Here is a 25471-nt window from a genome sequence, read left to right as displayed (position 1 = left end):
CCATCTACCTGGTGTTGTGACCTGCCACAATCTGTGCCCCATTCACTGAGACCATCTACCTGGTGTTGTGACCTGCCACAGTCTGTGCCCCATTCACTGAGACCATCTACCTGGTGCTGTGACCTGCCACAGTCTGTGCCCCATTCACTGAGACCATCTACCTGGTGTTGTGACCTGCCACAGTCTGTGCCCCATTCACTGAGACCATCTACCTGGTGTTGTGACCTGACACAGTCTGTGCCCCATTCACTGAGACCATCTACCTGGTGCTGTGACTTCACAGAGACTGTGCCCCATTCACTGAGACCATCTACCTAGTGTTGTGACCTGACAGAGACTGTGCCCCATTCACTGAGACCATCTACCTGGTGTTGTGACCTGACACAGACTGTGCCCCATTCACTGAGACCGTCTACCTGGTGTTGTGACCTGACAGAGACTGTGCCCCATTCACTGAGACCATCTACCTGGCGCTGTAACCTCACACAGTCTGTGCCCCATTCACTGAGACCATCTACCTGGTGTTGTGACCTGACACAGACTGTGCCCCATTCACTGAGACCATCTACCTGGTGCTGTGACCTCACACAGTCTGTGCCCCATTCACTGAGACCATCTACCTGGTGCTGTAACCTCACACAGTCTGTGCCCCATTCACTGAGACCATCTACCTGGTGTTGTGACCTGATAGAGACTGTGCCCCATTCAATGAGACCATCTACCTGGTGTTGTGACTTCACAGAGACTGTGCCCCATTCACTGAGACCATCTCACCTGGTGTTGTGACCTGGCACAGTCCTTGCCTCATTCATTGTGACTATCTGCTACCTAATGTTGTTATTTTCTACACACAGGCCCAGGGCAGTGAGTCTCTGTGTGTAGCCATCATGTTGTCAGGGTCCTGGTGCTTACTGTGTGGGGAAGAGGGCCCGTCTATTGATGGAAGCAGCAGCCATGATAAGAAACACAACTTGTTTAGTTCTGAGGAACCCAGCGTTCACCACACTAATGTGAGGAAAGCGGAAACGAAAAAAGACAATTGGTCACAAGTCAGGCTCTGACAATAACAACTCTCTTCTTGGTGTCTTGGAGATGTTATGAAATCATTTGCCCCAAAACAAGATTTGAAACTGGGGGTGCCTAAGTATTGTGTTCATAGGTGCAACACTAAAAGGAAATCATATGCATGGGATAATTAAATTTTATGACCAAATTTACTTCCACAGATTTTTTCAAAACCGATAGCAAGGACACACTTTCCAGGCTTGTTTGGTTCTCAGTAACATCCCTTCTGAAACATGACAAGAGTACACCAAACCAGTGGTTGCACTGCAGCAACAGCCTAATAGTGTGATGGTTTAACGTAACGTTACATGAAATAACTATGGAAAAGTGGCATCAGATGTCATCAAGTTCTTTATTCTTGTGTTATTTCAAAAGATGAAGCCAACCTTTCCAAAGTGATTATGTTGTCTGGATAAAAACATAACACCGGTATCAGCCATGATAAATCTATAGTATCCTCTCAAAGTGGACTCTTCATGTGCAGAGACCAAATCCATCCGATTACAAGGCTGCCCTAGTGTCATCGCTGTGGTTACCAGGAACAACCACCACACATATGTAACGGCACACGAAGGTCTCTGCTTGTGAAATGACTCATGAAACAAACAGTTCATTCAGGAGCTGCTCTCACAACACCGGCATCACTATCTGGCTGGGGAGGCTGTGATGGCTTAATCTTCCCTTGCTGCCTGCCCCAGATAAAGACATTGGCACTGCCTACATACTCGGTCAAGGTAGTGATCACTCAGTTGGGGGTGCAAAAAGTGGAGCAACCCTTAGTGTCTGTAGATTCAAGCTAAGTGGAGATATTACTTATTCATCAGCATAAAGACATGAGCATTCATTAATGTTTCCTCTTAACAAAGCTGTAAATCCAATGACGTCAACAGAGCGAACAAATTTTTGCTCTCCTAAACTTGGGTTGTCTCATTAGATATCTAAATAGGATCTTCGGACCATTCTCTAAAAGTGCTCAGAAACTTTCCACAGTTCTTGAAAATGAAATATGACTTCTATCACAGTTATCTCCTGACACAAATATACACATGTAGTGGTTGCCATTGATACTGGAATTCTGTTTATCATCAAAAATAAATATGTTCTAGGGAATATAATCAGTTAAATCTGCAAACACCGTTAACCTGGCCACAAGCAAATAATTACTGAATCCTCAGACAATGAACAGATTACCCATGTGGTACACGTACAGCCTCAATGAACAGATCACCCAGGTGGTACATGTACGGCCTCAGACAATGAACAGATCACCCAGGTGGTACATGTTAGGCCTCAGACAATGAACAGATCACCCAGGTGGTACACGTACAGCCTCAATGAACAGATCACCCAGGTGGTACATGTTAGGCCTCAGACAATGAACAGATCACCCAGGTGGTACACGTACAGCCTCAGACAATGAACAGATCACCCAGGTGGTACATGTTAGGCCTCAGACAATGAACAGATCACCCAGGTGGTACATGTACGGCCTCAGACAATGAACAGATCACCCAGGTGGTACATGTACGGCCTCAATGAACAGATCACCCAGGTGGTACATGTACGGCCTCAATGAACAGATCACCCAGGTGGTGCATGTACGGCCTCAGACAATGAACAGATCAACAAGGTGGTACATGTACGGCCTCAGACAATGAACAGATCAACAAGGTGGTACATGTAAGGCCTCAGACAATGAACAGATCACCCAGGTGGTACACGTACAGCCTCAATGAACAGATCACCCAGGTGGTACACGTACTGCCTCAGACAATGAACAGATCACCCAGGTGGTACACGTACTGCCTCAGACAATGAACAGATCACCCAGGTGGTACATGTTAGGCCTCAGACAATGAACAGATCACCCAGGTAGGTGGTTTGGTTTGTTTGTTGTTTAACGCCGCACTCAGCAATATTCCAGCTACATGACGGCAGTCTGTAAATAATCAAGTCTGGACCAGACAATCCAGTGATTGACATCATGAGCATCGATTCACGCAATTGGGATCGATGACATGCGTCAACCAAGTCAGCGAGACTGACCACCCGATCCTGTTAGTCACCTCTTACAACAAGCATAGTCGCCTTTTACGGCAAGCATGGGTTGCTGAAGACGCCTCAGACAATGAACAGATCACCCAGGTGCTACAATAACATAATATAACTGTTGAGTTACAAAGGAAAAGTATTGTGTGCAGTCCGAACACAGTTGACCTATTACTCTGTATGTATCAAGTGAGACAAAGTGTAACCGTGTTGACCCACTATCACTCTGTATGTATCAAGTGAGACAAGGTGTAACAGTGTTGACCCACTATCACTAAGTATGTATCAAGTGAGACAAGGTGTAACAGTGTTGACCCACTATCACTAAGTATGTATCAAGTGAGACAAGGTGTAACAGTGTTGACCCACTATCACCCTGTATGTATCAAGTGAGACAAGGTGTAACAGTGTTGACCCACTTTCACCCTGTATGTATCAAGTCAGACAAGGTGTAACAGTGTTGACCCACTATCACTCTGTATGTATCAAGTGAGACAAGGTGTAACAGTGTTGACCCACTATCACCCTGTATATATCAAGTGAGACAAGGTGAAACAGTGTTGACCAACCATAACTCTGTATGTATCAAGTGAGACAAGGTGTAACAGTGTTGACCCACTATCACTAAGTATGTATCAAGTGAGACAAGGTGTAATAGTGTTGACCCACTATCTCCCTGTATGTATCAAGTGAGACAAGGTGTAACAGTGTTGACCCACTATCACTAAGTATGTATCAAGTGAGACAAGGTGTAACAGTGTTGACCCAATATCACCCTGTATGTATCAAGTGAGACAAGGTGAAACAGTGTTGACCCACTATCACTCTGTATGTATCAAGTGAGAGAAGGTGTAACAGTGTTGACCAACCATAACTCTGTATGTATCAAGTGAGACAAGGTGTAACAGTGTTGACCCACTATCACTAAGTATGTATCAAGTGAGACAAGGTGTAACAGTGTTGACCCAATATCACCCTGTATGTATCAAGTGAGACAAGGTGAAACAGTGTTGACCCACTATCACTCTGTATGTATTAAGTGAGAGAAGGTGTAACAGTGTTGACCAACTATCACTCTGTATGTATCAAGTGAGAGAAGGTGTAACAGTGTTGACCAACTATCACTAAGTATGTATCAAGTGAGACAAGGTGTGGTCATGATGCGGACCATTCCCAACATCTACAACAATACTTTTGTTGAGTCGCCAACAAGCTCTTTCAAAGCAGTTTTGGCTGTTGTCAATATTTGGGTAAAGGTGCGTGAAGCTACTTTGAATACATAGATATAAGCCTGGCCCAGACCTTGTAGACAGTGTGACCCACTGGCTTCAGCTGCTGTTGGCTAGACAATTGTCATTAAGTTCAGGGTGGGCGAGAAAATGGCTGCCCTTGTCCTCCCAACCCTTTCATTTCAGTAACCTGATCTGCAGCGTGACAAATCCAGTAGAAAAATGAACAGTTTGGTGATTGAATAAAGCGTTTACCAAATGTCAGAAGTTTTGTGTGCAAGTGCTTCACATGGGGCTGTTGCTGATTACATCAGTGTGTATTCCCCTTGTAACCCGAGTCCATGTGTGCAGTCTGGAAATATGCCGTCACACACATTAGCAAATAAATCAAGCCAGATTGTCTTCAAAAAGCCCCACATCAAAAGTCTTCTGTAACAAGTTTGCATGATACATTTCAAAAATAATTTTTCTGTTTGTGATTTTCTTCCAACCAGACATATTGTTTTACAGTATTTCTGATCCTTAACTAGCATTTAAGAAAACAGAAAATGGAATCCCAGCTTTAATGACAGGCACACCAGACAGGATCTGCTCAAGCAATTAGTCTCCTCACTTGCGTAGCAAGTCATAGCATGGCTTACTGACTTTCTTCATTCATACATCAAGGTGCCATAATACTCTCACCAAGAGTCACCTGGAGAAGGCATGACCCCATGATCTGTGCAGGCGTAGCAACACTGACTGTAACTGCAGTCATGCTCTGGCAAGAAATTATCACGGCTGCATATTGAGATGACCACTGCCTTACAGGCAAACATCTGTACAAGCACAATGGTTGTATGATAACTCCACATCAACTTGATTCCATCTACTAGACAATGTACTCAAAATGTACTCAGGTCAAATAAAATAATCGGCAAATTTCATGCTGAAGATACACCCATCCACACCAAAAATGCTGGATCCGCCCTTGGGAAGTCATCCTTGTTCATGCTTGTAGCTCACCAGGCACACAACTCACAGCCACAATACACCTGTGTTGACACACTTGCAGTGGTTTGGAAGTGGAAAGCTGTGATGGTCAAATATAGCAAGAGAACACACGACAAACAATGATTCACAAAGATCTTGAAACAAAAAACCTGATCCCTGTTTATCACACCTGCATACATTAATGAAAGAAGACTGCAGTGTCAAAATATCTGTGCATATCAAGGCTGAGTATTTCAATTTTGTTGTATATATTATTTTATGATTGATTTACCACTACTTGTTTGGATGAAAATTGTTTTTCATGCAGTTTACCACTAACCCAACTAACACAACTATTTCAAGGGAGACAATGCTCCCCAAAACAAAATGATGTGACACTAGGACAGCCTTGAAATCAGATGGCTTTGGTTTCTGCCTTGAAGAGTTCAGTTAGAGAGGAAATGATATTAGATTTATCATGGTACACACCAGTATGTGTTTATGTCCTGACTACATAACAGAATAGAACATGAAAAGCAGGACATCAACAAGTTTGTTTTTTTGTTGTCTAATGCTGCACTCCAGGGACTGACATCATGAGCATCGATCAAAGCAGTTGGGAATCGATGACATGCATCATCAACCAAGTCAGCGAGCCTGACCACTCAATCCCGTTAGTCGCCTCTTATGACAAGCATAGTTGCCTTTTACGGAAAGTATGGGTTGCAGAAGACCTATTCTACCCCGGATCTTCACTGGTTACATCAACAAGTAATGCACATGTTGTTTAAAGTCTTTGCTTATACCAATTAATTTACTGTTGTATTTTGTTGTACATTAGCTCTGCACCAATGCAGTCAACAATGTCACACACTGGGATCGATCTCCCAGAATTCCACAAAACAATATCATAGCTCATATGTTTATGACCTTATTTCGCTGAAATTACTCCATCAAAAATTGTGTGCCTGTTAGTCTAAATGCACCCCTGACAACAAACTGGAAAGCAAATATTATGGCGAACAATATCGGTTTCCTGGACAGGGCAGCCACGGAGTTTATTGCCCAGTGTGTTGTCAATCCCGCTAAAGTTCACAAAATTCTTCACATCGTTTTGCAAAGATCTCTGTCAACCAGATGCTTTCACACTTCTGGCTGTCAACGTAGACAGAACCAGGGACCTGACTAACCAAAAAGTGGGACTTATCATGGCACTCTGAGACTTTTCAAAAGCGTCCGAAACACCATACGAGAGGCGACACAGGCCTGTGTGAGAAAACAGTCAGATTGAAGTCAGCATCAAGTCAAATGTTGCTGTCTTGTTGAATCTAAAAGCAGCCGTGCACCTTAACTCCACAACAATTAAACATCTAACAAACTTATACCAAATAATGTGGAAACACATCCTGTCTAGATATAAAGGACAGCCATTGTTCTGAAGTCATGCGTTCATAGAAAGCTCTGATAAAACAAAATTTCCACTGGAATATTTCCCCTGACCTGAAAGCAGAGGATTACATGGCCCTGCTGGGAAGCTGTGCTCCCCTTCCTCATGGGGCAATGTCAAGAGCCTGCGAGGGGATATCTGACACACAGTTATCAACAAGACAAATAATCCTTCATGTTCCTGGAATAACTTCAGCTTAGTTTTCACCTCCTATATACAGAAAGGTTACTGATGTCTGCAGCATGTGTGAAGACACAGCAAACTTCAACACACCAAGTCAGTGCTGGTGTTATCATATTATTCCATTTAACACAGGAAACAGGGCATGACCCAGCTACCCTGCTGAGCTAGTTTTCGGGGCATCAATCCTTGCCTCTTCCTTCTATGAGTACACTACAAAGTGAACCAACCCAGTTTCAATGAAAGAACATCCCTTCACCCTTATATAGATTAATCCTGTTCATATTGAAATATGAACTCAATTATACAGACTAGCATGTTCATAATGAAATATGAACTCCATTATACAGACTAGCATGTTCATAATGAAATATGAACTCAATTATACAGACTAACATGTTCATAATGAAATGTGAACTCCATTATACAGACTAGCATGTTCATAATGAAATATGAACTCCATTATACAGACTAGCATGTTCATAATGAAATATGAACTCCATTATACAGACTAGCATGTTCATATTTCAGTATGAACAGGATTAGTCTATAAGAGGGTGAGGGGATGTTCTTTCATATTGAAATATGAACACCATCATATCATCAGACTATTTTACTTCACCAGGAATCCCTTGCATTAACAGTTGATATCAAAGATTCCATTTCAAATCCAAACTGAAACTGACTCATTAATACAATTTTCATTACATCAGATATCAATGATTTCTTCAACTAAATGGGTCAGGTAATTACATGCTGAGTTCAGTAACAAAACTGAGTTAGTAGGTGAATGAATGTTTTCGGACCCAATATCAGCATTTATTACTTGCCCATAAAGAGATCACCTGTTTCATAAACATACAGCTCTATTACACATTGTGTAATACCAAAGCGTGTGCTTATGTACTGCTCTCAGCATTTCTTGGCTTATTCAAGGACAATGCTTGTGGAGATGATAGATCACTGAGAGGAGCTTATGCACACTCAATGACCCCAGCAACCTTGTTGCTAGGCTAGCATCATATGGCATTGTATTGCTGATGGATCTTGCAACAAAATTCCGCTAATTATGTCATCGGGTATTTTGTGACATGATTGTTAACTTTGTCGTGCAGGGCCTCGTTCCACAAGGCGATCGTACTCTAGCGCAACGACGTAGTTGCAAGTTTCTGTTTAAGTATGTGAGTTAGGATAACCTTAGCGCTACGATAACTTTGTGGAACGGATGACTGAATTCTAAAAGGTGGGTGGTTGTAAGGTATCATATTAATATGTGTCAACATTTTACATGTTTTGAAGTATTATTTTGTTAAATTGGACTACTTTGTGGATCGTGTAGGTGTCTGCCTATTCATACCTAACAGTCAAATTCTAAAAAAAAGTTATAAATGGCAAGTCATATATGAAATACTAAACAAGTTCCCGTGTAATACCAATTTTAAGAAACTCGTGAATAGTTCTGGTCAAATAACAGAACTATTCACTCGTTTCATAAAATTGGTATTACATGGGAGCTTGTTTAGTATTCTATATACTTGATAGGGGTCTGTGAGAAAGAATCACAAAAAACAATAAACACCACCTTTAATAATTAGCATTGTGAATGTAGTTTTACTTGTTCACTGTAGCCCCGAAGTTCTAGTCTACAATCATGAGACACTCAGGAGAGATCAGTGGTAATATTGTTATAGTAGTAATGGGTGTGGGTGGACGACGGACCTGTGGACTGCCACATGGAGCTACGAAACACTTTCCCACAGCAAGAACACGATTCACACGGCAAGGGTACTTACTGGGACAAGGTAGGGCATGGGGACAGGAGAATGTGGATGTTCACTTCCCCAGCAAGTAGAAGAGGAGAGCTCTTTCATTTCATCCCCATCACTGAGATACCGAGCAAGTATTTCCTGCATCTGCCCCTATTCCCAGTTTATAGCTGGCCCCATTCTACTGGCTGAAATTGTTTCAACTATAGACAATGACCATGATTATCAAGTTGACATTTGTCTTGATGATAATGATGTCTATTTTTAATAATCCTAAAATTTGGCTTTGATCAGTTGATAAAAAATAATAAAACCATGGCCTGGTTTGGGTCATAATTCTAAAATTTGACTTGTATAATGACAATGTATTGTTGGAACATTTGTGTTTTGGTCACATTGTCCGCCAATCCGAAAGGGATGATTAATTAGCACTCACTCAGTCCAGTGTTAAAGGTATCCTTTGATGTACGGGCAATGTCTTTATTTTTGATACATTGTTTACATCTCAATTATTTCAGAAATATTGAAATAAAAAGTCAACAACATCAGAGCAGTTTTCGTTTTGTTTGTTTGTTGGTTAACAATTGTTTAATGCTGCACTCAGCAATATTCCAGCTACATGACGGCAAACTCTAAATAATCGAGTCTGGACCAAACAATCCAGTGATCCCCACAATTGGGATACGATGACATGCATCAACCAAGTAAGCGAGCCTGACCACCCGATCCTGTTAGTGGCCTCTTATGACAAGCATAGTCACCTTTTACGGCAAGTATGGGTTGAAGACCTATTCTACCCTGGATCTTCATGGGTCCAAAAGAGCAGTTGGTATTTGTTGCATGAACAATGTTTTTTGGTCATTCAGAGCTACTACCCAACTGTGGTAATGAAAAATATGTCAATAAGATTTAGTCCCGTTCTAAAGAGAATTTGGTTTTGCCACAAAATCATAACTCAGCATTGTCTCTAGTGTTGGGAGTTAGGCCTTGAGTTATTTTCTTGACTATAGTGCGTACTTTTTTTCCAAAAAAACCCAGCTGTGTAGAAGGGGGTGCGCATTACACACGAATTAATGAGTTTTGATGTTTTTTCCCCCATGGAAAGACATTACTGTGAGCACGTAACATGTTTGTAACATATTTCATTAATTTTATTCAAAACTCCTTTTAATATTGTTTTAATTGATTTCGGCGAAATCGTGTGTGAAGCGATCGGAAGATCGCACAACTCACTGTTATTAACAGCAACCACGGTCACATTACCGCTATTGACGCCTTGAAACAAACTTTAGTTGACAGAGAATGGATACATATATCATAAATGCCATACTTTGATTCGTTAAAAGTCATATTTGTTTTTGTTGGACGATTCTATGTCAACACGGAATTCTTGCGATCACGATATCATGCGATCATGTGCACGGGAGCCTTGATGGTGACTGGTCAGACTGGTTCCATGTTAAAAATAATACCCGGCAATAGCGATCAGCTGCTTCGCTTAGGGTTATTATTATTTTAAATATGTTTAGTAAAAGCTGCATCTAAATTAACAAGAAACCGGAATATATTATTCCTGATAAAAAAATAGTTTCAGATACAACTTTTGCCAATCCTTGCATTAAAATCCTGTAAAGTTGTATCATTGGGTGTGTCTTGACCGAATCCAAGAAAACATGGTAATCTTAATCCCTGGATATAAAACAATGCCTAGCTGAACAAAAATTACAATTGAAACGGTAAATAAACATGTCTGGTGATTTTTAATCTCAAATTTCGAATTTGTACTGACGAAGTTTCTCATCACCCATTCGTTTGCCGGACTTCGCTGATGGGGATACGGTGTAATTTCTTTTCAGCGCATAATATTCAAATTTCTTTTTTTTCCAAAATATTGAACCCGCTAGAGGGGGGTGTGCATTATACATAGGTGCGCACTATACTCAAGAAAATACGGTAGGTGCCTGTTTCACAAAGTGATCGTAGCACTGATTGTATAGGAGTTACAATAGCCACAATGATATCCCTTTGTGAAACTGGGTCCAAGTCTATACTCAAATGGAATTTGTATCTATTCAAATTTTTACAAAAGTCGTGCTAGAGTTAATGTGTTGTTGTTTTCCAGTCTGCTACCATCACTTTAGACTAATGCTTAGTCTCTGAAAAAATTTAATTTTGACAGAAATAAATAAGTCAGGGCTCAGAAGGGAAAATAATATCGTTCAGGGACAGCGAGACGGACTACCATCACTACACGATATTCGGCGGAAATCTTTTAACAATTCTGTATCAAACATTTCTGTATGTTGTTTGTTTGTTTGTTGTTTAACGCCGCACTCAGCAATATTCCAGCTATACGACGGCACTCTGTAAATAATAGAGTCTGGACCAGACAATCCGGTGATTGACATTATGAGCATCAATCCGCATAATTGGGATACGATGACATGCATTAACCAAGTCTGACCACCCGATCCCGTTAGTCACCTTTTACAACAAGCATAGTTGCCTTTTAGGCAACCATGGGTTGCTGAAGACCTATTCTACCCCGGAATCTTCATGGGTCATTTCTGTATGTAAAAGGATCATCAATGCTTGTACTACTAATGCACTGAAATTTAATCTCACGCAGATTTGTGTTCTTCAAACAAATGTCATTTGGGGGCAAGGATCACAAACTCTTCCTCTGCATGTTTATCATCCTTGAGAAAGTCATGAAAGCTGCGACTTCCACTGTGAGAATGAGACCACTGGCTGTACAGCTAGGTGAGAAGTGGGTTCCAGTTGAAACAGTAGCCTGGTTCATGCTGAGTGCAGGACCCTGACAAGTGACAGATATTAAACATCATTGCTGGTGTTTAATTTCCCATGCATGTCACATGTCATGTTTTATCAAAATTCTAGACAAAACCTTATGTCAAAACTCTGACACAAACTTAATGGCCTTAAAAAGTCCACTACAAGGTTATCACTTGGGAAACTTTGTTTTGGGTTTCTTATTTGGATTTTTAATGAGATAAACATATGGTTATTCTAAATACCAACACTCATTGTTCAGCTTCTTGTAAAATGTGAAAATCATTAAGATCTTCTGTAGTTCACCAAGAAAATATTTCCAACGTACTAAAAACTTCTGAACCATGCCACCATGTTCCTGACAAACCCAAATCTCATTTAACTTCCAACATTTTTTTACTAAAAAAATTCCAAAAATATTTTTCTAAGTTTCACTGTTCTAGCCAAATAATGTACTACATTGTGTGCTTAAAGACCTCAAAGATACTAAATATGGGCCCAAAAGACCATTAAAGTAGCATTTAGGTTAGTCTTGTTCCCTGTGACATCAGACTACACAAAAACAATCCTGTTTGTCATCACTTACCGACCCTAAATTTACAGAAATAGAAACTGTGCATGCTAAATGAGGCTCCTGTGTCTATGTCCAAGTTATTGCACATTCTGAATTCTGACAATTCGCAATGACTTTCCCCAAGTTTTCAAATCGGAAAACTTCTTTACATCATTATTTTCATATAGTGTGATTGTAAATTTTAGATCAAATTAATAAAAGAAATTTTAAAAATCGCCTTCCCTACCAATTGGGGATTTTTTAAGTTAAGAGAGAGAATTATTTTTTTGTGCGGCCAAATGATCCCAATTTTGGTCCACTGGTATGAATGATGAAATAAACTGAACGTCAGCTTACTAAACCCTGACCTACCCTCTCAGTTTTCTTGCTTCTTGTCATCTATCTCTTATCCTGCATATAAACGATGTCAACCTGCCATAAAACATTCCTGTGACATTATCCCCTACTGTGACACTGTTGAAGGTGGTGACTCAGGAACAACAGTGGCTCTTGGCAGCTCAAATAACTCGCCCCTCAATATCTAATCCTTACACATCATCAATATTGCCTCTTTTATGAAATCATACAATCTGTATAACTCACCAACCTAAATCCTTCAATCCCAGCTCACTCCCTGAACCCAAACATGTCAGAGAAATATGCATCAACAAGATAAGCCTATCCAACGCGGTAAAGATGTGCAGCCCCTGCAGCAGCACCACACCAGTTGTAGGACAAGTCACAGTCATTAAGGTTCTGCTTGTAAACACCATAATGCTTGGCTATTACTTGTAACAAGTTACAAGGAATTATGGTTACCTGCCTAAGTGAATTATTTGTGAATCACACAACTTGGCAATTGACTTTCAAGACAAATTCACAAGTGATAGATGCTCCTTATTCTAAATATTATCGATAATCTGTTAACCAGTGATGTACGGTGTATTTCATAAACAGGCTTTCGTGCAATACGCATGATTGAAATAATTAAAATTTTATTTTGCAAAACAATTAGACAAATTGGTGTCACATGTTACATGTCCAGTGGGTAGTAAGCTGTGTCATTTATATCATATTAAAGTGGTCTATGATTTGACAAAAAATGAAATGAATAAATCAAATATAGGAGAGATGATAGGTGTACATTGAACATTTTGTAGTCAGCAGAGGCCATGAATAGCCACACAACTGCTGGTAGGGTTGAAATAATTATCACTTACTCACTAAGTCAAGGACATAACTTAGCCCCCAGTCCTGATACAACATTTGCAGTCCTGCAGTCCTGATACAACTTCTATGCAGAAAGAGTGAGCTTCACATACACCCAAGTGAGGTATTGAACCAGGGTCTCCTTATCACACTGCTAGGTCTGCCAGGATGTCCCGGCCACAGTACATTGGAGACGATTACACTAATGCTGGCCACAGTCCATTGAAGACGATCACACTAATGCTGGCCACAGTACAATGAAGACAATCACACTAATGCCGTGTAGCTTGACCTCTCTAAACCTCAAGCAGGAGCAATGTCTACTCTGGACTTGGCCAACAGATCAAGAACATATCAAGTTGCAGGTGTGTCCTGATTGATTGAAGTTGCTGCAGGTTAGAAGGGAATCTACATGGTATAGCAAGTAGTCAATACATTCTGGTTTTACAAAAATCCTGAGCAATTCAGCAATTCACCTTCACATGTACCTAATGCTTCAAACCCGACATGCCTTCATTTTGTAACCACCACAACAATAAACCCTACCTGTTGTTGAAAAAGTATTATATAATGAATGATGTTTATATTTCCATCAACATTGTGGAAGTGATCTCTATGCATGTGTGAGGCCATAATTTCCTTAATGTCTCTATACACAATGAACTTCCTCCACGAACACCCTCAATGATTTCACTGCTGTGATATTGCGTTCTGGAGGTAATGGAGAGTTTCTGACAAGTTTAAGCGAGTTCAGTCCTTTCACATCCCTCACACTGAATACTGGATGTAACCCAGATAATGGCTGTACTAACATCATCTGAAATTTTGGATGGAACAGACTACATAGGGTTAACCCACTGTCGTTTTCAATCCTGTGGTCATGCCTGATCATGTATCCTGATCTGTGGCCACAAAATGGCTGGATGTAGATTCAAACTTCTGTCTGGGAACCTCTGTGAAGCCCTAACGACACATTTCAGCCTTATACCGAGCTACATCTGGTGTTGTCATAATTCCATGCATGGTCCGAAACGAACTGTCAAAGTCTCACTCACGTGGATCTGGGGGTGTTTAGTTGGCCTAGTGGTTAAAGCGTCCACTCGTCTTGCGAATATCTAGGTTCGATTCCCCACATAGACCTGTACAATGTGTGAAGCCCATTTCTGGTGTTCCCCGCCGTGATATTGATGGAATATTGCTAAAAGCAGCATAAAACCATACTCACTCACTCACATGGATCTGATAACTTTGCCTCTTCAAAGGTAGGCTCATCTAATGTTAGTGCAGGTCCTGTAGGCTTCAAGGGGCCATTATCACAGCTTTTTTAGCATAACAAGGATTATTTTGATGCTTCAGTTAGGTATACTGACAGTGTTTGCAAAAACATTTCACTGATGAGTAAGTGAGTGAGTGAGTGAATCAGGTAGGCCTTTGCTTATTACACTTGTATGATGCTGACAAACCAAGAAACATATAGTCAGGGCGACTCTTGGATTCAAACCCATGATAATAGCTTTTTGGGATGCCAAAGGGACGGAACACTGCAGTTAACTACGGCACCTTTGAGTGGGCCACCTGTGCCCCCTGAATATGGAAATATGGTTAGGAGGCACATCAAATATTTTCTACATGAAATTGTATTCTGTAGGAAAGAGTGAGTGAAAAAAAAATCTGTCACATCAGCAAAAGAATTTTCAGCTATATTGTGGCTTGATCTAGATCTAGTCTACATTGATATTATTTAAAAACAAAATTGCTAAAGAACAGTACAATCACTAGTACTATATCACTATCACTAGTACTATATCACAATCACTAGTACTTTATCACAGAATACTCACGACTGGGTGGAGAAAACTAAAAATATCACACTATTAGACAATGATACATTGTGCTGAAGACCACCAGCAACCAATGTCAGGCCCCATACTATGGACCATGGAGACTTAGGGTATCTCAGCTATCTCAGCAGGATTTACACCATCTCCTAGCTGCTGGTGATAGTCAGAAAGTTAATCCAAAGCTTAAAATCAACAAAATACTTTGAATGATGTGGCCTTACATGCCCTTTCAGAGAAACCCGTAGGCAAGGCATTGAATAAGGTACATATAAGCTCAGTAATAACAGAAATAGCCCCGTGAAGATTCCGGGGTAGAATAGGTCTTCAGCAACCCATGCTTGTCGTAAAAGGCGACTAACAGGATCGGGTGGTCAGGCTCACTGACTTGGTTGATGCATGTCATCGATCCCAATTGCGTGGATCGATGCTCATGATATTAATCACTGGATTGTCTGGTCCAGACTCGATTATTTACAGACCGCCGTCATATACCTGGAATATTGCTGAGTGAGGCGTAAATCAACAAACCAACCAACCAACTAATAGGAATATCATACTGGAGTGTGATGATTTCAGTCCTGGTAGATAAACTTTATAGTGAGTGAGTTTGGTTTTATGCCCCTTTTAGCAATATTCCAGCAATATCATGGTTGGGGACACCAGAAATGGGCATCACACATTATACCCATGTTGGGAATCGAACCTGGGTCTTCGGGGTGACAAGCAACGCTTTAACCACTAGGCTACCCGACCGCACCCATTTATTTCAGGGAAATTGTGTATGAAGGGATCAGTAGTTCGCACAACTCACCATTATTTACAGCAACTAGTCAGATTACTGCCTTTGATGCCTTGAAACAAACTTTAGTTGACAGATAGTAGGTACATGTGTCATTAATGCCATACTTTACAATACAAATTTAACATATGGGGCGAATATTACTTAATGCCTTTTTTTGCAACTATTATACCAAATGTAATGCAATGTTTCCAAATCCACCAGTGCCATTACACCTATAACCTCTTTTTGAGTGATTCACTCAGTGGACAATATATCACATATGTTTACATTGTATTGTGTTGGATGCAACAATGTGCAAACCGACAATGGTGTGCAGTCAGAATTTAAGAAGGCTATAATTATATAATGCAAGCTGATGTCACATAAATTGTCCAGGAGACTATTTAAAAATACTGACACATTAACTTATCCAACGAATCACATGTAGAGACGTAAAAGGTGATTGTGTCTTCCCGAGATTAGGTATATGGCTCTATTGGGAATCAACCTGACACTGGAGAAAAAGTGAAAAAGTATCTGTTCATAGTCTAAGCTCTATCACATCCAGTGTCTACTTAACAGAAGATATACTACCTGTTATGAGTATGGGAGTTCAAATTCTAACCTTGACAAGCTTGTCTCTACAGCATTTGACACTAATGCTGGTCCTTCAGACACATTCAAGAAACATTTTTTCAAGTACCAGCAGGGAATTATCAAGATCGAGACAGCAAAAATTCCCAAATTGAATAAAACATTTCCCTATTCCTTACAATTTACAAAAGTCAAAACAGTAAAAAAAAAGTCAATCATAAATTTGTTGCCAAATTTGCCTGCCAATTGCACTCTCAGAACAATCAGCAACCTGAACAATCCTGGAATACTGTTTGCTTTCTGTATTAATTATCACACCTAATTCCTTGGACAGGACCACTGGAGGACCTCCATTGCTCCAGATGTAGGCCATCAGAATCAAGCAATGCAGTAAGCACAACTGTCAAAATACTGGGAAATGTTACATACATCAGTTACATGACCTACAGAACAGTTCTTTGATCCCAGACAAGAAATGACAAAGTAGCATGATCAAGGCTTCAATACAAGCCTCACTACAGCATGTACAGGTGATCTGTGCTGACCGGCAAAGCAATTAACACAACTGTATTATCATACTGTCATCAGGGTAGTTACTTCAAGCCCTCTGGGCCAAGGACGGTTATTTCACAGTCGACTGCCATGTGCCTGCAGACAGACACATGATGGAATGCATGTTGGCTATTGATCTGAAGACATTCCAGACAACCTCCCCCCCTCCCTTTGCCCACTCCAATGTCATGGACCATCTATGATTCCAGCACCAAACCCGGCTCCTGCCATTGTATTAACATTGACTCCGTATATCTCTCGCTACCCCCCACACACTATGGATGTTCTATAAAACTCCCACAGCCCTGTTCTAATTGATATCTTAAAAGTTAGAATATTGAATTTTAAATCGTCCAATATCCAATGTTTCTATTTTCTAACAGAGAAATACATGTGATACCAGACATCCTCCCAGGATGGGGGAATAAATTTGACAAAGTCATTTCACCGTTGGTGAAGTTTTCCAGGATTGGAACTAAATCAATGACATTAAGCTGTGTCAATTATACAGTGTTAAACTGCACTTTACACTAAGGCCAGAACAATGCATTCAGTATCCCTCATTTTGGTGGTGGTAACCTTCTGACCATAAACCTGTTACCTTATTCAGATACAGCCTTGAATCAATCTCATTTAAAAGCAGATTGATCCTCCATTATAGAGGCCATATCCTCAGGGGAAAAAGATTTATTGTAACCATTCCCACAAAAGAAAAATATATATGCAAATAAACAGTTATTACTACTTATCTCAGTGACTTTAAATATCCCCAAACTAAAGCATCAGTGTCAATGTTGACCACATCCAACTTACACACTTTCTCATGTCACAAGGTATTGCAAGCTAATCTACAGCTCACATAATGGATGTTTAATTAGGCCTCAATGGGTTCTGTACACTGTGATAAGCAGCTGCAACAGACTTGTGTTAATCTCCCAGCTGATAAGCTAAGGGTGTGAAGTACACAATGCTAATTAAGGTCACTGCCTTCAGGCGAAAGGTGTTATCTTGAAATATCTTCTAGTCCGAAAGCTGTGTTATTTTCAGTAGCCAAGTGCTGTGAAGCCACACAGGAATAAACCACTCAAATAAACATACCTAACAATACAGGCAAGTTATGACCATCATAAATCAATATTTTCCTGCAATAAAACAATAAGAAATACATAAATGAATAATTCCCAACCACTCGAGTTTTAAGGATGACACTTGCCCGTCTACAAGGGCCTCCAGATAACGACAAGGATCTATTGAGTTGCATGCTAAATTTGAAACACTGTACACAAGGAAAAGAAATTAGAAAACTACATAAAAGCATCATGTCTCAACAAGTCAAATATTAATATTCTAAATATGCCAATGCAAATATCACAGGTGAACGAGACATGGCATGACATAACATACACTTCACCAGTGACCAAACATATGGGCTATCTAAATTAGCATTCCAACAAAACATGCCCGGTGTAATTGATTGCTTCATCTTCCAACCACGAACAAGCAACTGCACTGATTATTCAACGAGACGCATTGATTGCACTGAAATTATTTAAACGTCTCAGCAAAGAGAGAGACAGATCACCTGCTCATTGACTCTGCTTCCAAGGACCACAGTATATATACTTAATGAATTATGAAGGTTTCCACACCATATTAACATGGGACAAACATAGCCCATACTGACACTAATTATTACCTTAGATTACAATGTGGTACTACAACAATATACAATTAGCACTACAACAATATGCAATTAGCACTACAACAATATACAATTACATGTAAACTGAACATTATTTCAAACTATAGAATATATGAGAAAGATGTGGAAAATAAATGAGAGAGGGTTGTAGAATCAAAGTGAACACTTGAGAATATCTAACAAGACTAGAAAACTTGTACTGCATGAGGTTACAACATATATTTTGGAGTCCCACTACACCAGACCGATATACTGTGTGCATAAGTGTCTCTGTCACCCCCTACACTGGATGTGTCAATGTGAGAACACGGAACATTCCCAGGCCTGGCAATAGATGAGGAGTTCAATATCAGGACTACCAGTTACAGGCAGAGGATAATTCAAACTATCACATGAATTTGAACTTTAAAACCAGAGTCTCAAGTTACAGACAATGTTCACTTCAATATCATCTGAAACAAAAGTGTTTAGTTTAAGGAACATGAGACATCAATTAAAAAAACTCAAAAAGACGAAGTATTTGAACAACTAACAAACTTCAAAGTTGTAATCGCAAATCAATGCATCTGTTTGATGTCCCAGAACTTGAAAAGAAGCACACCCTTTACATCTGCTAACAACAGGTAGGATTCACGATAACACCCATCCTTGTCATCGCATAAACTGGTTCTGTGAAGACTGCACAAAACAATAACATAACTCTGTGCACACAATTGTCTGGGTGGAAAGTAACCTGACGATGCAGGCTTGAAATACTGTCCGACATAATGAGCCCAAGGAAGGGTGTGAACCAGTTGAACACATCAAATGGATAATCAGAGCATTTTGCCCTACTTCTGAGATATAAACATGATTCATAACATTCATAATTACATTTTTAATCTCTATTTTGAAAATGTTGGTAAGGAGGCAAATTAATTTTTAATATTACTGTGTGCTAACCTTTGTCAGTTGATGAAATACTCCATATCCTACCTATTAAACACCCTTGCTTCATATGAATCACATCATGACATGTACATGAACAGTTAATGTACACAGATGCCCGGAACAATGTTGAAAGAACAAACATTCTTACTGTAGACTGTGATATTGAAAGAGATTTCATAAGGACATTAAAATGATTAATAACTTTTTGATATCATTACCAATTTTGAATAATATCTTGGGAATATATTCAGTCAATGTCCTTGAAAACAAACAGATCTGAAAACTCAAATCCTGTCACCACACTTGGGACAATGATGTAAGACTGGGTGTTTGGTGGTGAAGCGATCTAAGTGCGAGGCGAAAACTGAAAAAGTTATTTGTCATGGCCTGACAGAATATGTCCTTACAGCTCTGTGTCTTGCAAGTCATAGCAACTTTCCCAGTGGTTGTTTATGTATGAAACAACCCCAATCCTCATTATGGAAATGAAGCAGGCAGATAAGCAAAAAGCATGTTGACACTGACATGATTGGGCACACACCCAGCCTAGGCACTTTAAGTGAATAGAAGAACTAGGAAACCAAAACAGACTCACAAACTCATATACTGGAAAGCAAGGGCTTCCTTCAAAACTGATGTTCACCACAACATAAATAGTTCTGATACTTCACTTGTAGAAAGGGAAATACCCCAATTTTCTCAGAAGTAACCCACTTGATAACTAGGCAAAGTATAAAAGAACAAATTCTCATATGTCAAAAAGATAATCATAGTAATATCTGTATTTCATTGTGTATATCAATGTTTAAAACTTTCTGTTATAATTAGTCATGTTCATGCTCTGTGCCCTGCCCCCCTGTGGGTGTTTATGCAGGAGTAGAAACTAACAGTTTCAGTCCACTAATCCTTATAATGATAACACATAGCAAAAACCCTGAAAATGGCAAATTTCTACTTGTCCTTATGATACCTTAACTATTGGGCAGTTTGGCAAGGACTGCAGGACTAGTGCCGATTTCTAACACTGTTTATGTACAATAAATCTCCTTCTTCAATCCCATCTTTATAAAATTGGAAAACACTGCTTCAGAAAATCATGTCTGATTCTCTCCCATACCATATTCCTTGAAGGATATTCCCCATCCCTGAACTGTTTCTGAGGAATTGTTGCAATACAGCTTGAACAGTGAACATGGATGACTTGCTCATCAGCAATCATAACAAAGCAAGAAGTAGTTAAATATAATACATATTTGCAGCACTAGTTAAAACTTGAAACTACAAAGAAAGGGGTTGGACTGACAATAAACAAGGGTCTATGCTCACAATATACTGTGATGCCTGTGTATTGCTATACAGTGAAATATTCTGCTACCAACTAGTCAACATCACTGTTGCATTCAGTTTAACACAACATATGTTGGTCATTTACCACTCATTTTACAAAAATGACGACAAAATGATTTTATGATGACCCTTTGGTCTTATAAGGTAAATCCATTTTTGATATTCATAAACCTGTACAAACATATCTGGCACACATTAATAAGTAAATCCACTTTATGAAACGTAGCAAATGAGAACTTCACTTTTAAAGTTTTTAACTGTTTACTGTGACAAAAATCACCAATTACAGAAAATAATACAAACTACAAAGATTAAAAACAAAAAAGGAGACAGGTAATATAAAAAACATAAAATCTTACCTCATAGGCCCAGGTACATTGTATTCCAGCATACTTTCTCACACATCTTCCGATTTCAACATCTTCATGAGTGGTATACAAATTCTGAAGACAGTTGCTTACATAGGGTGCCATCCGACGGAGTGTTTCACGACTAAATATCATGCCAGGCCCTCCCATACAGAAATTTTCTGTTGCAGTCAAACTGAGTAGACCCAATTCTTCTGGTTTTCCAACACCTGCTTGGCCAATAAATTGAGGTTTGGAGCTATTAATTGATCGAAGAAATTTATCAAGTTTGTCTCCCTTGACAAAGACGTCGTCATCGGCCCTGACAAACCATTCGTATTGATCAAGAAAATGATCGTGCATATATTTTAACATCATGAAGGATTTCTTCTGGGGTGGATAAGAATCATCGACATTTGGTAAAGCCACAACAGGTACTCCATGTTTGGATATGGAACCTTCACTTGAGAAGAATCGCACCTCTCCATTGATCGTGTTAACCCAAGTTCGATGAGCTGCTAGCCCTCTTGAATCAATAAATTTTTTGGCTGTCATGATTCCAACAAAAACAAAATTATTTGTGGGTTTTTGATTTTGTTGCCCGTCAGATGATGTTTGGGCCATATTTTCATCTGGGGCATTGCTGGCCGCAATCTCTTCACGCCAAATATCTGGTAATCCACATCCTGTGGAAACTTTATTTTTGTAATAATTTTCAAGAAGTATACCCCCAAGGAACCCCAAGAGCAAACAAGTGGCATAGGTCTTAACTCCATTACGCTTCTTTGCCATAGTAGTTCCCAGTTCGCCATGCATCTGTCAAGATGTTTAAATCAAGAAAAATAATACTACAGAAACAATATTGGAATTCAAGTTAACGCGTGTTCAGTCCGACATGTAATGATATATGATTACGCAACCACTTGATTCTCTCTCTTACGGAACACGTGTCTCCCACAGACATGATCAAGTTCTATTGACACTAAATAAATCCAGTCGTATATCCGTTACTGACACTATTCGTTCACATTTCAACTGACACGACACGCGGCACATGCACATGAAAAACACAAAGCGACTGGCTCGTAGTCTATCTTCTAAGATTCCATTCAGAAAACATCACCAAGTTCGAAAACTTTTTGGATGAGCCGAGGTACAACATCGACATATATCAGCTCATGTTTTCGCGTTCCTCAACTCTTTCTGAAACTTTCAGGCGTCCCATCGTCGCTGATTATACGGTCACGTGTAATCCAAGAACTTTCAGCAACTTTCTGTAACTTTTCGACGTGTCGATATGGCAGGAGGGGGCAAAACAACCACTCCCCGATTCCCTCCCAAATCACGAAAGTGTACGGCCGAGCACGCGAGTGCAACACGTCAAAACTCTTATCAAGTCATCCTGCCCTAGTACTGGCCAGTCCACCCGATTGAGAAGCCAAAGGGGTGTTTGCTGCTTTACAACCAACCGACGTCAACTGAGGGCATGCCGATGGGATCCCACCCGTCATTGTCAACAGCTAATAATAAACCACTTTGTACGCTTCAATGACTCGCTGCTGCCGCCACTGTCACGACCGACCCACTTTGACTTCGGCTCTCTCCGTATATGAACGGAGGATGCCGATTTGATATATACTATAATCCGCACACCTATTTATCTGGTATATTTTCGAAAAGTACTCTACCGAAAATGGGATATTCAATTGGCTACATGGGATTCTCAAATAAATTCATTATTCGTTTCTTATGTATTGCTGTGGAAAACTGCTTTTTAGGGTTTTGAGTTTGAGAAATCCATTACGTATCACCAACGCATGATCAGTTGAAATGCACCATCAAAAGGTTTGGATGTCTCAGACTTTGAAAATGTTGATTCCTTCTCTTCTTGTTGAACATGGAAGGGACATACGTCAAAAATAAAAATTCATTGTAACAAAGAGCAAATGAAGAAGATTTACTTTCCGTGAAGAAATGTTGCATTCTTCTTTTCAAATTCCTGAATTATGGATTCACCAGGTTAAACTTCGTGGGTTTACAAACAAACACAGTCAACGCCGTCACCGTTTTGTATTCAATCTAAGGTTATACAGTATTTCCCATTTCATTTCAATCAAACATTTAAAAATAATTTTGCGTGAAAATAATCAACTTTACGTGTACGTCTTTTATCTTTTCCTATCTGCCAAACCAAGTTTCATGAAAGACAAACAATGAACAATTGAAATATTACAATATGGCATACAGTCTCCAAAATAAAAACAAGTTGACATGTGTAGGCAATACAGCGAAAACCTATGAAAATTAAGCATATTTCACATGTGATTTCATTCTGCATAATTGTGTGGATTATTAGATTAGTTTAATTGAAGATCAGTATAATAGCAAATCACGTGCCTCGGGTATAATACGTGCCATTTGTATATGCGCAAAATGGACATATTATAACTGACCAGGTGGGATTCGAACCCAAACCAGTGCCAGTGGCTCCTTGTAAATTAGAGTGATGATACACTGGATAATCGAGGGTGAGAGACACATCACTTCACATATATTCATCTTCTATTGATATTTTATTCATTTGTATGTGGTTTTTCAATGGTGGGGATGGGGTTGAACCCTATTATAAACCAGTGCAGTACGTACATCATGAGTCATCCCAAATACACAAGTGAGTGAGTATGTTATTACTCCGCGTTTTAGCAATAGTCCACCAATACCAAGGCGGGGGACACCAGATATGGGCTTCGCACATTGTACCCATGTGGGGAATCGTACCCGGGTCTTCGGCGTGACGAAGGTGAGGTGAGGTGAGGTGAGGTGAGGTGAGGTGCGGTGAGGTGAAATGAGGATTCATAAAATGAAATGAAATTCAAGATTATGTCACTTATACACCGATGTACATGCACGTGTGTGTGAGTGTGTGAGTGAGTGAGTGTGTGTGTGTGTGTGTGTGAGAGAGAGAGAGAGGGAGTGTGTGTGTGTGTGTGTGTGTGTGTGTGAGAGAGAGGGAGTGTGTGTGTGTGTGTGTGTGTGTGTGTGTGTGTGTGTGTGTGTGTGTGTGTGTGTGTGTGTGTGTGTGACCAGGGATCGATCCCCGGACTTTCCGCTTTCGGGCGGCCGCTCTCCCACTAGACCTCGGAGGCAGTTCTATAAACATATAGGGGACCAAGGGACAAACATAGAGTATCTAAGGCCTCTGAGACTGAACCAACAAGTATATGGATGGACAAGTAACTGAACAAACAAACTGAAAACGTTTTGTTTTTTTTCAACAATAAAGATACTGTCCTCAAAAGATATAATTATACATCACAACAAATATTTTACATTACAGGTTATTTCGAAAGAATAAATAAAATAGCTTTCCTTCGCCGCTCAACTGATAAACATGTCTCTAAACTAAAGCTACGGAAATGTAACATACGACTACGAGGACTAGCCAGTTGCGCCAAACCGCCCTTCAGATGACCACGGATTTCAGAATGTATTCCAAATTATGTGAACCTTCACGAGAACATGGTTTGCTTTGTAATGTCAAACATTCATAGGTTTTGTTGCGTGACATAGCAATCAGGAAAAAGCGTTTCTTTTTCATCGTCTGCCGACTCCTTTGAACTGTGTGTCAAATTAGATTTTACAGACGCATCAACTAATGTTCTCACCCTTAGATTTAATTACCAAGTGGTTTTTTTAACTATATGTAACCGGTCAAATGTAATGTCAATAAGAATTTTGAAATGCCAGTATGTAACATTTAATAATGAAATTGAACACGTGATCCCCCCTGCCGGGCTTTCATATACACGAAAATGTAAACCGGTCACTTGACACAGTTTATTTGAGAAACAAAATCAACTTCAGTCCTATTTGCTTAGATAATGATAAGTTGGCAAAAATGCTGTATTACTTATTTTATCGTATTTAATTGTGCTGTTGTTGCCGTTTTGTCCGTCAGCAACAGTGAATCCTAATTACTTAATACCAGTTGTTAGGGGTCTGTTCATCTGATAAACTGGGCTCCGACTCTTTGTTAATGCCATACAATGCCTTGCAAAGCTGAAATGTATGATATAAATGTCGCAAATGTCATAGCGCAAAGGGAACTGGTAAC

At 39.9% G+C, this 25471-nt stretch overlaps 1 protein-coding gene across 1 annotated transcript in view; it reads right to left on the bottom strand.

The window, feature by feature from the left end:
• The window catches only part of LOC139478870 (chondroitin sulfate synthase 1-like), a 59192-nt gene extending 36277 nt beyond the window's left edge, over positions 1-22915 (bottom strand). Inside the window, exon 1 of the mRNA XM_071261542.1 lies at positions 21370-22915. Coding sequence (XP_071117643.1) covers positions 21370-22173 — 804 coding nt within the window. The 5' untranslated portion in view covers positions 22174-22915. The remainder of the gene's footprint in view (positions 1-21369) is intronic.
• Positions 22916-25471: the final 2556 nt, after the last annotated feature.

This window comes from Haliotis cracherodii, unplaced genomic scaffold (genome assembly GCF_022045235.1).
Source record: "Haliotis cracherodii isolate W230 unplaced genomic scaffold, xgHalCrac1.p SCAF_1, whole genome shotgun sequence".
Lineage (NCBI taxonomy): Eukaryota > Metazoa > Mollusca > Gastropoda > Lepetellida > Haliotidae > Haliotis > Haliotis cracherodii.
This window is presented reverse-complemented; position numbering and strand designations above follow the sequence as displayed.